The sequence below is a fragment of the Homarus americanus genome, unplaced genomic scaffold, assembly GCF_018991925.1.
Source record: "Homarus americanus isolate GMGI-L3 unplaced genomic scaffold, GMGI_Hamer_2.0 scaffold25827, whole genome shotgun sequence".
Classification (NCBI taxonomy): domain Eukaryota; kingdom Metazoa; phylum Arthropoda; class Malacostraca; order Decapoda; family Nephropidae; genus Homarus; species Homarus americanus.
In genome coordinates, this window is record NW_024738300.1 from 8634126 (window position 1) to 8652283 (window position 18158).

General features: G+C 41.6%; 1 protein-coding gene across 4 annotated transcripts in view; it reads left to right on the forward strand.

Annotated features, from left to right (window-relative positions):
• Positions 1-18158, forward strand: part of LOC121873823 (helicase domino-like) — a 140488-nt gene that overhangs the window by 16981 nt on the left and 105349 nt on the right. For all 4 annotated transcript variants that reach the window (XM_042377558.1, XM_042377561.1, XM_042377559.1 and 1 more), the window contains exons 2-4: positions 10110-10212; positions 10327-11626; positions 14411-14931. In XM_042377558.1, the coding sequence (XP_042233492.1) occupies positions 10129-10212; positions 10327-11626; positions 14411-14931 (1905 nt within the window). In that variant the 5' untranslated portion in view covers positions 10110-10128. The remainder of the gene's footprint in view (positions 1-10109; positions 10213-10326; positions 11627-14410; positions 14932-18158) is intronic.

The window sequence follows — 18158 nt, forward strand, 5'->3', positions numbered from 1 at the left end:
GCTTTAAACAATGGATCTTGAATATTCCAACTGTAATCAGACATATCTAAGTTGCCTCAACAATTGCAACCCCAGTTGCAATATCAAATTCTGTGTCATTACTAAGGAATAACGAAGTCTCTGGTGCACTGCACTCTAAGATTAAGAGAAAACGGAGGACTCAGGCATCCTGAAGTGAGAGAAAACGGACTCCTATGACGGGGCACTCAAATAAAGAGAGACATGGTTACAGTCGACCCTCGTTAATTCGGACCCCTTTAATCTGGATTTCGGATAAATCGGACGAAATCTGAACTGTCAGTATCAAATTTCTGGTTCTGGGATTGTCCCAGTTGCAATTGGGGTTGCAATTTCAAATTCTGTGTCACTTCTAAGGAATAACAAAGTCTCTGGTACACTCTAAGATTAAGAGAAAACGGACGACTCAGGCGTCCTGAAGTGAGAGAAAACGGACTCCTATGACGGGGCACTCGAATAAACATACACATAGCTGTATAATGCAATTTTATGCAATATTAACTCCTAAATTGGTTAATTCGGACAATCTGCTAAAACGGACACCCTCCCCCCCCCCCTATTAGCCCGTTTTAACGAGGGTCGACTGTACATGTTTTGTGGACTACCCACTACAGTATTGAGCGTATCCTTTTCATCACTTTGTAATAAACCTAGCCATGCCTATGTGTGTGTATGGTATTTACCATAACATTATATATATATATATTTAGTGGGTCTAAATGGTCGTAAAATGGGAAACTTGGGGTTGGGTGCCTGGAACCAATTAGAATATATCCCATAGGTTTCTGTATTTTCGGACAACGTCCATTTCGGTTAAAGTCACGTTTCCAAGAACATATCTAGGACGTTAACCGGCGCATGACTGTATAGGAAACTACAGTAATTGTAGTAAGTTACAATATAGTTCTGTATATTATATTTAGAAGATACAAAAATAAAATACAAGAATATTCAAGTTGTATAGTCATTTAGGTATCTAGGAGGGTTTCTTTGCTGTTCTAGATATCTCCTGGAAGCAACTAGTCGCTCATTGGGAGAAGGTACAGTTTTATTAGGCGAACTTTGGAATTGCCCCAAAACTTCTGAAACTGTAAGACTTGCATTTTCGTTTTCACTTATTTGAGGCTCTATTTCATTCATTATTATTGGTTTCATTATTTTAATTTTCATCTACCGGTACTAAAGCCTCCTCAGGGACTATGTCCTCATTTACTCTTTGAGGACACTTCAGCAATTGGTCTATGTGTCTTTTCCCTACATAGCCATTATAAACTTTCACTAAGTAAAGCCTTTCTCCAAGCACTTTCTCCACTTTACCTTGCACCCATATTTTTTTTCCTCTATAATTTCTCACTAGCACTGAATCACTCAATTTCAACACACGACAGCCACTTGAAACAGTTCGGTTCGCCATGGACTCTTGTTCTACTTCCACTTTCTTCGTAAAAGATGGAAATATTACCGGGTAAATCCAAACGAGTACGCAGTTTCCTTCCCATCAGCAGCATAGAAGGGGCGATTCCTGTTGTAGAATGTGGAGTGATGTGATAGGAAAGCAGGTATCTTTGTAGGACAGTCTCAGTATCTTGCTTTATTACTCTTTTGAAGTGAATTGCGGTCCATTATCTATGACTAGAATCTCAGGTAATCCGTGTCTACTGAAAACCTCGCGGAGAACCTTTACCGTAGCCTCGGCCGTAGTGCTCTTCATTTGAACTACTTCAGGATACTTACTGTAAGCATCGACAAGTGCAGAGTACATCTTTCCCGAGACTGGACCTGCAAAATCAGCATGAAGTCTTGACCAAGGTTTGGATGGAAAAGTCCACGGATGAATTTGTGCAGTAGGTGGATCTGCCCTCATGGATTGACATACTTGACATGAAGAAACGACTCCTTTAATTTGCTTGTCCAGATTGGGCCACCATATATAGGACCCTGCCAATCCCTTCATTTTTATCATACCTAGGTGTGTCTCATGTAGTTCTTGAAGTATGTCCCTTTGCAGTGCAGTGGGAATTATAACACGAAGTCCCCATAGAACACCCCTTGTTCAATGCGATTTCATCTCAACGCTGTAGGAAAGGTTGTAAACTTGGATCACACTCATCAGTACTTGGCCATCCACACTGAGCATATTTCAGAACTTGGGATAATATTGGATCTACTGCAGTTTTCTTCTTGATCAATTGATGCGTAACAGTTGTGAGGATGTCTGTTTCAAAGAAGTAGCAATTTACAACCTCACTGTCACGGTTCAATTTTATAGCCTGAGGGACTCTTGACATGCTATCTGCATCAACATAAGCAGCCGTGTTCCTGTATTCTATCTTGTAGTTGTATGAAGCCAACTTAAGTGCCCAGCTTTGCAGTCTGGCAGATGCATGTGGTGGAACAGGTTTCTCTGGGCTGAACGAGGAAACCAATGGGCGGTGATCTGTAATCAACGTGAACTGCCGGCCGTAAAGGAACTATCGGAATTTCTGAACACCATATGCAATGCTTAGGGCTTCTTTATCTCATTGAGAATAGTTTTTTCTGAGCACCTGTTAATGTACATGAGGCAAAAGCAACTGGTCGGTAACCCCCATCAATAACGTGTGACAATCCAATACCATATGAAGAAGCATCACATGAAAGAAACAATGGTAAAGAGTCATCATAGTGTACAAGAGTATCTGAATGTAGCAGTAACATTTTTGCCTTAGAGAAAGTTTCATCCTCTACTTTGGTCCAAACCCATTGAACACCCTTCTTTATCAATCTATTCAGGGGAGCAAGTACTGTACAGTGGAGTGATTCTTCAGAAATCTGGAATAAAACATTATCAGGCCTAGGAAGGATTTTAAGGCTGCTATATCTTTAGGGGTGGAGCTTGACTTATGGCAAGGAGTTTATCTTCTGTGGGATGAAGGCCCTCACCATCTATTCTATGACCAAGATATGACAGAAATTTGCAAAAATTTGCATTTGTTCTTATTTAATCTGAAACTTGACTCTTGCAACCTTTGCAGAACTTTACACAATGTATCTAGGTGATCCTTCTTGTCTTTTCCTGCAATGAGGATATCATCTAAGTAACATATAACCTTTGGAATGTCAGAAAGCATATTATCCATTATTCCCTGAAAAATTGCAGGGCCAGAGTGAGTACCAAAAAGCAATCTCTTAAACACAAAAAGTCCAATGTGAGTATTGCTAGTGAGATACTTAATAGATTCAATTGCAATAGGGATTTGGTGGTATGCTTGTGACTTGTCCAGCACACTAAAAACTGAACAATTTCTCAAAACAATGTAAATCTTCAACCTTTGGAATAGGGTACCAGTCTCTTCGTAGGCGTGGGTTCGTATCCCACCGCTGCCACCTATATGAATCGGCTGGATTGTCCAATTAACCAGGCCGTTCACATATATTTATTATTTGGGTTTAAGTAACGAAACCCAAACTGTAGTTCCTTGTTTTATTATAAAAGGATTGTATCTATAATTCCTGAGTGTAGATCGACCGTAAGTTCCACTGTATATGAGTGAATGAGAAAGGGACGGCGTTTATGTAATATAAACGTTAGGTCACGTCCTTACGATATACGTTGCTGTGAGTGACTACTGAGTTAGGGCCTCGCAGTGCGGGCTTACATATATGCTGACGATGGGCCTCTACACTCTTTTTTTTTTTTTTTACACGGGAATTAGCCCACCCGGGCACAGGTCACTGACCCACATCAGGGCCCGGGGGGCGAAAATGTAATAATAATAATAATAATAATTCATAGTAAATAAAATTTATAATAAAAAGTAAAATAAAATATCAATGGTAATAATAACAACAACAACACTGTGATAATAATAAATAGAAAGATATGCAAGAATGAAAAAAAAAATCAACAGTGAGAAACGCTATAGTATGTATGTTGTTTTGTCATGTAATAGAAACAATAGAGACCCTACAATTGTGTGTAAATGAGGCAGAAAGTCAGATCAGCAACCTGGGACTTGGTCACAATTTTTGTGATGCCATATGGCAGCAGGGTCTACCATTAGACAACACATTATGCTGCCAATATCTTCCCAGGCAGTAGTACCTCCCTGTTCAGTAGCTGCCTACTACCTACCACCTCTCACGTGTACAACTCCTGTCTTACTCATAGACAGTGGAAAGTTACAGGGTGGTGAATCTGAATATAATATCAGATGTATTGACCCATTTATATAATATGTTCTGTTGATGAGACAGGGGCCCATTACATCAGCACATTTGTTGAAAGTCACACTAAAATCACCACACACTCTTGACTTTATCTGAATCTCTTTTATTCACAGACACAATGGGAGCAGCACCAACTGGAGCACATGAAACTCTCTCAATTACTCCATCACTTTCCATTTTCAGTAACTCATTTTGTACTCTGGACTGAAAGGCATACGGAACTGGTCTAGCTTTGTGAAATTTTGAATTTTCTGAAACAGCGAGTTCAACTTCTGGACCATTATAGCATCCTAGCTCATCTTTAAACAATTCACTGTAGTTTTTTAGGATAGTGGAAACATCTGGAACATTTTTTGAGGCATGAAGATGATTTACAAAAAACACATCTTTCCAATCAGGTACCAGTTTGAACAAACAGTTCCTTCCTAGCAAAGCACATGAACCTTTTGGAGCAATTACTAATGGAAGTTTAAACTGCTTCCCTTTGTACTCAATTTCCACTTCTATTTCACCAAATGGTTTAAGGTTTTCACCAGTATAAATGAGGAGACGTACATTGGATGGCTTTAATTGTTATCTTGAAAAATATTTCTCATACAAGTCTTTAGGGGCAATAGAAATGGCACAACCTGTATCTAACTGCATAGTAACATCATTCTTTTCAAGCCTCAAAGAAACATTAATGGGAGCATTTGCAGTAGTACTGGTATGTACAGAATTCACAGTATGTATTTGCTCTTGAAGTTGTAGAACATCTTGTACTTCATTGTCTTCAACCCTTACGATGTGAATACTGTATTCTTCCTGTTACATGCTGCAGCAATGTGTCCCTTTGTGTTGCACTTGTTACACACACAGTCGCAGAACCGGCAATTTCCTCTCTGATGTCCGGGTTTAGCGCAAGAGAAGCACTTGTATATGTGTAGAAAGCTTGACCTGAAGAATTTCCTTCCCTAGCAGTGGAGTGGTTATACTGCTTGGGCATGGCCCTTACCTTGTGCACTGGCTGTGGTGACTTTCTTGAACGCTGGACTTGATGCGCCGAAAATTCTTTATCACTATCTGCAGCTTGAACTTGGTGAACAGGCGCATTTTGATTCCGGAACTGCTGCGTCTCAACGGCAGCAACCTCATTAGCTTGGGCTGTTTGCAGACATTCTTCAAGAGATCTTGGCAGTAGTCAGCTTCTTTTGGGTTTCAGCACTGTGGATCCCACTTACAAACTGATCCCTCAATGCTCTGGTGTGGAACTGGCCAAAATCACATGTTGCAGCCATGTGTCTCAGCCTAGCACTTTAATCTGCATTGGACTCATTTGCTTCCTGAATGCATCTGTGGAATTTAAAAGTTTCAGCAATGTGAAGTCTTATGGTCTCCTGAATATTTTGCATTTTTACATTTTACATTCTACATACACACCTCAAAGTAAGTGTACAGTACTGTACTGCATTTTGTTTATACTTTGTATGTACTTTTTTGTGAGTTGGAACCAATTACCCAATATTCCATTGAAATAATAGATTCGGTTAACAAAATTTTCGGTTAACAAACGACACTGGAACGAATTGTGTTCGTTAACCGAGGGACCACTGTATATTATATACAGGGTCTCATCAAATCAACATTACACAAATCATTCCATTGAGATATTTGTTTTAATATTGTTTTACTTTGATTCCTTAGTATGTTTAGTATTGAGTATATCTTACTCTTAAATGTAAACAAACAAGGCTGACACACTGTGCAAAACCTGATGAGCCCCTGTAAATGCACTAGTGAAAGGGACTGGACGGTATTTGTTGTCCCATATGTTATGTTTAGCTAGAATTTAATAATTCTGCCAGTATTCACACATATTTTATAACATAAACTGCCTTAATCATTAATTTTAAACAATCATAAAAAATTACAACTTCCATCTCCTGCTCTTGGCAGCTTTTCTCAACTCTTTTTCAAAAGATTCCAAGTACAGTACAGTACTTTACAATACATTAAAGTACATTCTTTTGATAGATGATAACATTTGAAAACTCTTCCTTCAAGAAACATGTTCAGTTGGGTCTTCATTTACGCGGTCAATTGAACCCGCGTAAAACGAGAAACGCGTAAATGAAATAACAGAACATATGGGATTAATTGAAATAGAGACTGAGACGACCCCCAAACTCCACTTTTTCAGACACAATGCCTACGTTGTAGTAAAAATAGTACCTTAGCTTTATGATGGTATGCACACACACATAATATAGAAGAGAAATATCAATAAGAGAATAATATACTGTACCAGGTAAAAGAAAAATCAAGGTTTAACACTTACGTAAGGTTAGGTTAGAAAAAATCAAGGTTTAACACTTATGTTAGGTTAGAAAAAATCAAGGTTTAACACTTACGTAAGGTTAGAAAAAATCAAGGTTTAACACTTACAATAGGTTAGGTTAGAAAAAATCAAGGTTAGGTTAGGTTTAACACGTTAGTAGAAGAGATGGGTCGGTGTACGGGATTGGCGGCTGGTTCCGAGGCAGGGGGCTGATTACTGGCCCTCAGGTGAATTACCATCACTATCCACCACAGTTGGCAGGGCCTCCCTTACAAATCCCTCAAAGTCACCATCACTGTCACTATCACTTTTTTGGGCTGCCTGTGGTGGGTTGCGGGCGAAGAAGTCCATGATGTTACGCTGACGGCTAGTGTTGACGTTTTCATGATACACCTTGATGTACGGCTCCATAGTGTGCAACAGCTGGTTATTGAAGATTTCATAACGATTATTGTCAGTGTCGTTGGAAAGGATGAGCTTCAGTTTCTCTGCAAACTCGGTGGCATCCTTAACATTACCATGCGTTAACTTGTGTTCTTCTCTGGATGACGCACCACCTGCCTCTTCACTGACGTCATCGTCTTCTAACATCTCGTCGGCAGTCACCTCAGGATCCCTTATCACCTCCATAATGTCGTCGTTGGTGGTCTTGGAGAAGCCTGCAGCTGTAACACTGCGCAGCTTCTCTTGCAAGGTCCACTGCCACTGCAACAGACTGAACCTCACCAGTCACAGGTTGACTCTGCCTCCCACCTGGGATACCTTGCAACACATGCCGCCATGCGTGACGAATCGTTGTTACAGACAGCTGATCCCATGCCTCCACCAAGAAGTCAACAGCTTTCTTGACGTTAAATTTCTTCCAAAACTGTTTGACGCGAACTTCTTGATCCGCCAACTCTTGTTCCTCGTCCTTTCGCTATCGGTGTCACCCAGGTTACGCAACTCATCCTTGGTGTTGGTACAGTCGTTCAGGAGCATAAACTTCTTTGTAGAGAATGCAGCCTTCACATTACAAATTAATTCTTGATCCATGGGCTGGATTAACAACGTGGTGTTGGGAGGAAGGAAGACCACTTTTACGTTGGGGTGACGATCCAACAGTAGGGGCGAGTGTCGTGGTGCGTTGTCAAGGAGCAAAAAAATGTTGAATGGAACATTCTGTTGCTCGCAGAATTTCTTGACGTCGGGAACGAAACAGTCGTCAAACCAGGAGAGGGACAGAGCAGAGAACATCCACGCCTTACGTGCGGTTAGCCAGTGGACATTTAGCTTGGTCATGTCCATGTTCTTGTAGGCGTGCGGCTTGCGGGCTGTGTGAATTACCAATAACTTGAGTTTACAGGTACTGGAGGCATTGGTGGTAAACAAAACGGTGATGCGCTCCTTCTGCAACTTCCGGCCCTGACACTTGCTGGCAGACTTGACATCGAAGGTCTTGGAAGGTAGCTTTTTCCAAAACAGACCGGATTCATCCATGTTGAACACCTGGTCGTTGGTGTACTGTCCTTCCTCCATAACGTCACGTAAGAACGGAGGAAAATCACTAGCTGCAACACGGTCAGCACTCAATCCTTCACCACCAATGTTAATGTTGGTGATCTTGTTCCTCTTCTTAAACCCTTGCAGCAACCTAGAGGAAGCATTGAAGGGTTTGGGCTCTGCAATTCCCATTTTACATGCCACTGCTACTTACAGTTCACGTGCGTACTCTTGAACCGACCGCGTGTCCACCGCCGTGTCCCCTCGTGCCTGACGAATCAAGTAGCTCACAAGTAAATTCTCCGTCTTGAGAAGCACCTTGTTCTGGCAATACTTGATCATTGAAGCACCTGCAGACTTTGTGATGTTCATGTGTTCTTTTATCTTGGCTGCATCCTTCTTGATCGTCCGGATCGTAGATTCGTTAACACCAAGCTGGCGAGCGAGATCAACCTGTCTTGTTCCTTTTTCTAATTCTTGTATTATCTTGTACTTCACCTCATAACTTATGGCACGTCTTCTCTTCTTTGGCTTAGGGCGGCTGGGTCCAGGTAATGCAAGATTTTTCTGTGGTAGTGGGGGTCCAGTGGAAGCCATTCTTAAGAGATTAGCGAGATTATCCGAACAATGGCACACAGTATACACGGGGTGACTGGGAGGATTGTAACTGACGCGGCTAGGTCAAGCGGCTTCATCCCTCCCACGGCAGGGCACGTCATATTACATTAAACCAATCACAGCTAGCGGCTGAGGGAGGTAAGAGTGCGTGGCCCAATCACAGTCCGATACGTCATATGACGTCACCGTTAACGCAACAGAGACATACACTGCGGAACCTACTCACACCGCTTACCCAACATGGTGGGAGGCTTGAATCCAAAAATGGCAAGGCGCGGCAGGACCGCCAGCTGCTCTCCGCGTAAATCAAGCATCCCGGTTCTGGCAAGGCACCGCGTAAATGACCAAACGTGTAAACGAAAACCGCGTAAATCCAGACTCGACTGTACAGTAAAAGAATGTGAATTACTGTATCTCCGATGACCACACATTGACGCTAAACTTTTCAACTTGCTCAACTTGATTATTCTGCATCAGTGCTTCCATTTATTTCTGAATAAAGAAACTCAGAATCAATTTCTCTGCTGGTACTACCACTCGTTATAATGGTATTTAGATATACTGTACGTGTAAGAGTGTGCCATAAATTTTTACACTCAAAATTGGAAATGATAAAACAAATACTGTATGTATATGGTAATTGTTACCAAGTGGACCACGACCGACATACTTTATAGTACAGAACCATACTGCATATGAAACATGTCATTCACTCTGCTGACTTTAAGATACTGTATATCAATTCCATAGTAATAAAAATTGAAGAGTGGCCTCTGCTCACTTTTTACCTTCATAAGCTCCATTCTCAAAGTAAAGTCTAGTCTTGAAATTTATCCTTTAAACTGTTCATTGATTATCTTTCAATTTATTTGTTAATTATAAATACGCACATTAATGGCAAGTGAACAGTTTTAACCTTCATAAGGCAGAAATCAATATTTTCTTTGACTTGTCAGTTCTTATTTATGTGGGTGCGCCTGTGGAGAGGGTAAGGCAACAACACAATTCTCGAGTGGAATTCCAAATATATCCAATAAGATTATGAGTTGGGCACACACCTCTAGCCTGTGATTTTTGTTTTAACTAATCTGATCAACTAGGGATGGCTAAGATTGGGCTGGTCGCATAGTTCAGAATTAGAAAAAAAAAGAAGCTGAAGGCTACACATAGAATAATTTATTAACAACTGTGTATTCTTTTGTGGAAGATCAGTCATTTTCACTGACCTCATTACAAATTGTTAAATGTCATGTAGACTCACTAAAAGATTATTCTGCACCTTTATGGGGTTATACAATATGACACACTGGACCGAGAAAACTGATAACACCCATCATGGGTACGGCCGCAGTGATCGTTGCAGATGGTTTCAGAGCCAAGGGTGCAGAAATTTTTTTTAGTGAGTGTACAGTACTTACACATGAGTATACTATGTTTTAAAAAGTAATTGTGCTCATCTTTCCAGGTATGTCTAAGTGGATGTAATGAGTGCAAGAGAAACCAGTGTACAGAATGAAACCACCACTTCCAGCCACAATGTGACAGACATTACTCAAGCTGTTGCTGGGGTGAGTGTACTTTGAACATCGTACCCTCAGCACGACTCTTGTGTTGTGGCATAATGTTACTTAAATGTTTCCTGTATTGTAATTAGTTTAATAATGAAGTTTTATTGGTTTCAGGGAATTGCCCCCGGCAGTAGCAGCATCAGCAGTGGTGGTGGAGGCGGTACAGAGTCTCAGCTAGTGCAGCAGCTAATGAGTCCTGTGAAGAGTAGTGGCAATATGGGGTCAGGTGAAGGGGAGCTAGTGAGGCTCACTGATCCCCGTAGTCTTCACTCCTACACACCTCACACCTCTCCTGTGCCTTCTACCCATGGAACAACTCCTGTACTTGCTGATGTCACTCCAAACACCACTCCATCATCCTCTCCCAGAAGACCACCACCATCCATTTTGTCACAGCCTCCTGCCAAACGTATTAAAGTTGAAGAAAAGCCTACTGATTTGTTAGAATTAAGGAAGGTCATAGTAGATTGGAAAAAGGCAAAATTAGAGAGTGTAAAGGAAAAATTTAATGACCATTTGGTAGAACTTTTCTTTTTAGAAAGAGATGGCAATATGATGGACTATCAGTCATGGAGTAGAAGACCCACTCCAGAATTCCTCCAGTTCATTCGTCAACACAAACTCGAAGGGGATGAATCTTTAGAGGCTAAGTTCGTTATTCCCAACCCCTTACACTTAACCTCAGGTGTCCAAATAAAAATGGAAAATCCCTCAGGATCCCAGTCACCATTGAAAGGTGGCTTAGGTGCTCATGCCAGGACTTCCTCATCACCTGTCAAACCTGGGAAGGGTTTGGCAAATCCAGGAATGGGAGGACGTCAAAAAACACCCTCTACAAGTGAGAATGTTCAGGCTACCACACAGCAGGACCAGATGGTGGAGAAGGCAAGACAGGAGGCGTATGTCATGCAACGAATAGCTTCATTGAGAAAGGAGGGACTGTGGGCAGAAAAAAGATTACCAAAAGTGCAAGAACCACCTAGAGCTAAAGCCCATTGGGACTACTTGTTGGAAGAGATGGTGTGGCTTAGTGCAGATTTTGCTCAAGAACGGAAATGGAAGAAAGCAGCTGCCAAGAAATGTGCTCGTATGGTTCAGAAATATTTCCAGGACAAAGCTTTGCAAGCACAAAAGGCTGAAAAGGAACAAGAAATGAGAACTAGGAAGATAGCTGCATTTATTGCTAAGGAAATTAGAACATTTTGGGGAAATGTAGAAAAATTAGTTGAATACAAAGTGACAACAAAGCTGGATGAGAAAAAGAAGAAAGCTCTTGACCAACAGCTGAGTTTCATTGTAGATCAAACAGAGAAGTACTCATCATGGCTAGCTGAAAGCATGAACAAGCCAGTAGATTCTACTGCAGCATCTACACGTTCCAACACCCCTTGCCGTGACAGCCGGATGTCAGATGGTGAGTACCGTCATTGGTTATTCAAACTTTAAAGTAATTCTTCTTTGCCACCAGTACAGGTAGTTCTGCTATAACGCGATAATTGTGTTCTTGTAAAACATCGTGTTATAGAAAATCGCGTAATAGAAATAACAGGGCTTATGGAGAAAATAGGGTTAGGTGCAGATTACTCGAAATCGAAAAAATTTAGTAGTTAGCCTAACACAAAGGATAGCACAGTCTAAATAAATGTTACATTCATATCTAATAATGAAATCATACAGTAAATGTAACACTTTACTTGTTGGGGGAGAAGGGTGATTTTGAGGTTGATAAAATCGAGCTTCTCTTCAAGTGTTATATCCTTTCTTTTACGATCATCACCGGGAATTCTATCACCAGAACGCTTCTTGTTGATATTCTTCTTTACTATATTCACAGTTAATACCACAAAATTGGAGAAATAGTAAGCAAAAATCGCGTTATAGCAAACAAGCGTTCGCGTTATACAAATATCGTTCCTAATTCATAAATCGCGTTAGAGCAAATTCGCGTTATCAAAACACGCGTTATAGCAGAACTCACTGTAGTCTTAAACTTACACAGTAGATCATCATTTTATGTTTTAGCTACTTGTAATTTTATGAAATAATGTAAACAATTTACACCTCTGGGTGCTGGGTCCAACACAGTTGGCAGTCAGGCATAAATTGTTTACGTACATTAATTTACGTACAGTGGAGTATGCATTTACGCGGTCAATTGAACCCGTGGAGGCCCGCGTAAAACGAGAAACGCATAAATGAAATAACAGAACATATGGGATTAATTGAAATAGAGACTGGGCCGACCCCCAAACTCCACTTTTTCCGACACAATACCTACGTTGTAATAAAAATAACATCTTAATTTTATGATGGTATGCACACACAATTAATATTTAAGAGAAATACAGTCGCCCGGTTAATGTCCATTCAAATAATGGACTCAACTCTCCCCCTCTTCCCACGCTCGCTTGCTCCTCCCTCTCTGAGAAATGTTTGGGTGAAAACACTAGATTTTAAGGTATAGTAATAAATAATACCTCAGACTAAAGTTAGGATAATGTAATTGACATTGCTGGATTCCTTGCAGGAGAGGGAATATTTTGAATGTCATATATTTTGCACAAAAGATAAAATGTTTGCTAATTTTCATCATCTCCTTACATTACATCTAAAATTTGTATTATGTCTAACGCAAATGTTAAGATGTTTATATTTGAAATGATCACCATCTTGTAAGGATTCCAGCAATGTAAATTATATATTTTATGAGCAAAAAACATATATATCTTCAGTAAATAAACAAATTATACTTCACCCACTTAAATGATGAAATTTACCGCGTAATTAAAACATCTCATTCTGGCAAGGTGCCGCGTAAATGACCAAACGCGTAAACTAAAACCGCGTAAATCCAGACTCAACTGTACTTGTGTATGTTACAGGCTTCTATATACAAAATAATTATGATAATGTTGCTGTTGCTGAATTACTCTCAGAATTCACAATTATGTGCAGTTTAAGTGTCATTTACTGTAGCTTGCTGCAGGGATGGATTAAGAATGAGTCGGGCCTTGGGCCCACCTTCCCTACTCTTGTTGATATCCTGCAGTAAATTTCATTAGTGGGCTAAGCAATAAAACTAAGGTTGAAGACAAAACAGTTTACTGTACATAAGTATGTCCCTAGACAATTTTGTACAGTATACTGTATAACCAAAATTGACAGCTTTTTACCTCAATTACTGTACTGTGATCGGAAGCAGTATCCATATCAAGAAATTTGGGTAGTACAGTATGACTGTATGACATTATAAGTGGGCCTTGGCAAGAGGATATCTCATTCCATCACCTGCACCATAACCATACATACATCTACAGCACATTCATTCACTGGTAAAGTGATAATTTCCATTTTTAGTTAACTAGCACAAAATGTAGATGGGCTTCCAGCATATAGTTACTGTATTACTTGGGTGACACTTTGACAATAGTCCGGGTTAACCCGCTACCTAACTAAGATCTCTTAAGAAGAAAGGGCAATTCTTACCTCAGAAATAAACCAAATGAGGTTGAGGATATATGACTTTAATATCCACCCCCCCCCCCCTTGTGTTTTTGCCATAAATAAAGATGATCTGTGCCCATCATCCACCTCAAACTCGTGTTTTTGCTTCAACTATTGGCAAGTGCATCCCAGCTATTGATTCACTGAACACTAAGTGACATAACTCTTCCCAGGGTCCTTTCCATGCAAACCAAAACATTAACATTGAGCTCCCTAACCTGATCTGGAAGTGTTTGTGTTTTAAAAGGACAAAGCTGGGAAGCATTCTTAAAGGAAGAGTTTATGAACGTCTGTGCAAAAATGTTAAAAGTTGCTGTTTCTTGGTATGAAATGGAATAGCATTACTTTTTATGGAAAATTTTTGTGTATGTGAAAATACTTTTGAATCGCAACACGGCATCATTGACGAGATATAACATCTTTATTTATGAAAGAAACTTGAAAAGACAATATGAAGAGTGTTATGCCTCCACCCAGTTTGGTTAACCCAGACAACTGTCATTAGGTGTTACCGTTACCTTTGTTGTGACCATTGTTGGTGTAATGTAAACAGTCAATTTGTGTTACAAAGGCACCTACAGGTAAGCTTCTTTGTCTTCTGACAGCATTTATTATTTATAGGAGTAGCTATTGCATGTATATAATGGGATTTATGTTGGATAATCGTACACATTCTTAAACTTTTTCTTCACAGAGGAATTCCGTCCTGAGGAGTCTTCAGACGATGACGAGGGAACAATAGCCCGAGAGGATGACAATCCGGAGGAACAAGCTTCAGAGTTACAGTTGTTGCATGAGGAATCCAAACAAACAATGGAAGATCTGTTGAAGGATCTTCCACCCGGTTATCTGGATGGTGGGGATTTTTCTCCGGACAACAGCACTGAAGACCTTGCCTCATTAGGGGAGTGTCTGGAAAGTGCAGAGGAGAAAGTGGAGGAAAAGGTGAAAGAGGAAGTTATAGGACAGGAGGTGACTGATGAAAAAGAGGAAAAAGACAGTGACAGTGTAAGTGAGAGAAAAATTGTTAGAGATATTAAAAGACGGAACGTGAAACTTAAGTCGAGCGAGGAGGACATTAGTGAGTGTGACAAGGATATTGGCGACCAGGACTTTAAGGTTGAGGAGTCAGGTGAAGATGAAGAAGAAACAATAGAGGAACAGGAAAAGAAAGAAGGAGAAACAGACCATCAACAGGAACTAGATGATTTACAGGTATGTGCTTTTACTTTATTTGTTTATCTGTTATTGGGTTTAATTTCTGCAGCAAGATGTAAATGAGTCATGCATGAAATGATGATATCCTGATGTGTTATTGTATTAATAGGCAAAAAACAGGAGTTTTGTAGGAACATGACACACACACAAACTGCTACTACTACTACTACTTTGCTGTCACTCGGAATCGAGTATGATGATCATCCAGCTATGATACAGTGATATGAGGTATTAGGGATGTCACCTAGGTTAGTGAGTTCTGAGGTGAATAAAGAGACCAATACAGGACCCGCAGCGTCGTTCACATTCATTCACACCTTCTCGTGTGGTGCTCCTCCAAGTGTTACGATGTGGAGTAATTGTCTCCCAGGTGAGGGGGTTGATTTGGCACTTTTTCAAGTTTGTCTTAAGACTATCCTTATACCTTTCACTTGTCCGCCGGCGTTATGTTTACTATTCGTTAGGTGACTGTAAAATAGCTGCTTTGGCAGTCTACTGTCGTCCATGGGGGTAACATGGCCAGTCCAACGTAGTTGTTCATGGGTAATGGTAGCCTCGATACTCCTACAGTTGGTGTCAGCAAGGATACTGGCATTTGTTTTCTTGTCTTCCCACCGAACTCGGAGGATGGAACGTAGACTACGTTGGTGAAAGTTTCCAAGTGCCTTGAGGTGCCTCCTGTATGTGACCTATGTCTCACTGCCATATAGCAGGATGGTGAGGACCACTGCTGGATATACGTGCAGTAGATAATTTCAGCTCCCTACAGCTGAAGACACGTTTTCAGAGTCTGCCCAAGGCTTGAGATGCACATCTGATCCGATGATGATTCTCTTCATCAATGTCCACAGTGGTGGACAGGTGGGAGCCGAGATACCGAAAGTGGGTAACATTAGAGACGATAGTACCGTTAAGCTGGATAGATGGTGAAGGTGTGTCTGAACCAGGGGCAGGTTGAAAGAGAATCTAAGTCTTACGTACATTCACCTCAAGGCCGAAGTGGCATGCACGTCTGCATAGGTGTTCAGGCTCTCCTGTAGGTCGTGTTCAGTGTGAGCAACAAGGGTGAGGTCATCTGCATACTGAAGTTCAGTAATGGAAGCTGCTGACACCTTTGTTCTTGCCTGGAGTCGTCTTATGTTGAAAAGACCCCCCCTTTACCTGGTACTCAATGTTCACCCCGCGGCTAAATTGGTACTGATACGAGTAAGGAAGGCAGCCAAAAAGATGGAAAAAGAGAATGGTGCCAGTACACACCCTTGTTTAACTCTTGTTTGGATGGGGAAGAACTCTTAATGGGTGTCATTGTGCAAGACACTGCCGTTTATGCCATCGTGGAGTTGCCTCACAATGGCGATGAATTTTGGGGGGCAGCCAAAATGGCTAAGGGTCCGCCAAAGAGCTTCCCTGTTGACTGAGTCGAAGGCCTTGGTTAGGTCGATGAAAGCCATGTACAGGTCACGACGCTGTTCTCTGCACTTTTCCTGTATCTGGCGGGCAGCAAAGATCATGTCAGTGGTGCCACGTGATGGTCTAAAACCACATTGAGATTCTGGGAGGAAGTTTTCCACCTCAGGAAGAAGTCTGTTTAGGAGGATTCAGGCGATAATCTTCCAGCTACGCAGAGCAGCGAGATTCTACGGTAGTTGCCACAGTCTGACCGGGCCTCCCTTGTTCTTATAAATATTGACAATGGAGGTGTCTTTAAGAGCTTGGGGAATTTCCTCCTTTTCCCATATATTCTCCAGGAGAGAGTGGAGCTGGCTGGTAAGCAGAGGTCATGCTTTTACACCTCGGCTGGGATTCCATCAGGCCCTGAGGCTCTGTTATTTTTCATATGTTTTATGGCAGTAGCAACCTCATCCAGGGATGGAGGATAGCTGAGGTGGGTCAGCTCTGGATGCTGAGGGACCTGCTGTGTAGTCAGGACATCCACATCGGTGTTTCAGTTGAGCAATCAATGGTAGTGTTCTTTTCAGCGCTGAAGGAGGTCTTCGTCGTCTTTAATTATGTGGTTACCGTCAGATGAGTGGAGGGGGGCTGCGCCGCGAGTGACTGGCCCATAAAATGTTTTAGTGGAATTTAAAACTTCGCGCATCTTGTGTTGATCTGCAAGTTTTTGTGCTTCACATGCTTTATTTTTAAGCCAGTCGTTCTTTAGATTGCGAAGTTCCTGCTGGGCTGCAGCTTTCTTCTTGCGGAAGGTATCAGCTTTGGTCCGAGACTTGAGAGTTGTTCTGCCAGTCAGTAAAATTCCCACGTTTATCATCGATGAGTACTTTGATTGCCGGGTCATTTTCATCAAACTAGTCCTGGTGTATTCTTTTGATCTGGCCAAGGTTCTCTCTGCAGGTTTTTGTCATAACAGTACTAAGAGTATCCCATCGGCACTGGGATTCACGTTGTTTGCTGTTGGGTTGTTTATAAGCCTATGTTTGAGTTGCTCTCTGAAAGCATGTGCTACCGCTGGATCCTCCAGACGCTTAGTATTAAAACCTCTTCTGGAGGCTTGCTGCCTTCGCCGTTTTGGGGCGACGTGAAGTGAGAGCTTGGATCTGACAAGTCGATGATCAGTGTCACAGTGGTCTGAGCCACACATGGCACAGGTGATGAAGGCATCTCGGCGATCTTTTTCTCCGATAATGATGTAGTCAATGAGATGCCAGTGTTTGGATCGTGGGTGTTGCCACGAACCCTTGAACTTGTCGGCCTGCCTAAACATGGTATTGGTGATAGTGAGGTTGTGTGCAGCACACTTGTTGAGGAGGAGTAGGCCGCTGGGATAACACTTGCCTAGTCCATTTCTCCCAATGGTTCCCTGCCAAATGTCAGCATCTCTGCCAACTCTGGCATTGAAGTTGCCAGGGAGCACAACCTTATCATCTCTGGGGATAGAGGTTAGCACTCTGTTGAGATTGGCATAAAGGGCCTCCTTGATGTCATCCTCTGCATCCAGTGTTGGGGAGTATGTAGTGATGAAGAAGGCATGACGCGAGTGATTCAGTGGGACTCTTAAGCGTCATGAGGCGCTCGTTGATCCCAATAGGCATTTCAGTTAGCCAGTGTAGGATGCATTGGCGGATGGCAAAGCCAACTCCATAAATGCTGTTTCTCTCCGCAGCAGGCTTACCCTTCCAGAAGAAGGTGTAGCCAGACCCCCGTTCTGTGAGTTGGCCCTCATCTGGGAGCCGGGACTTACTGATGGCTGCTATGTCGAGGTTATA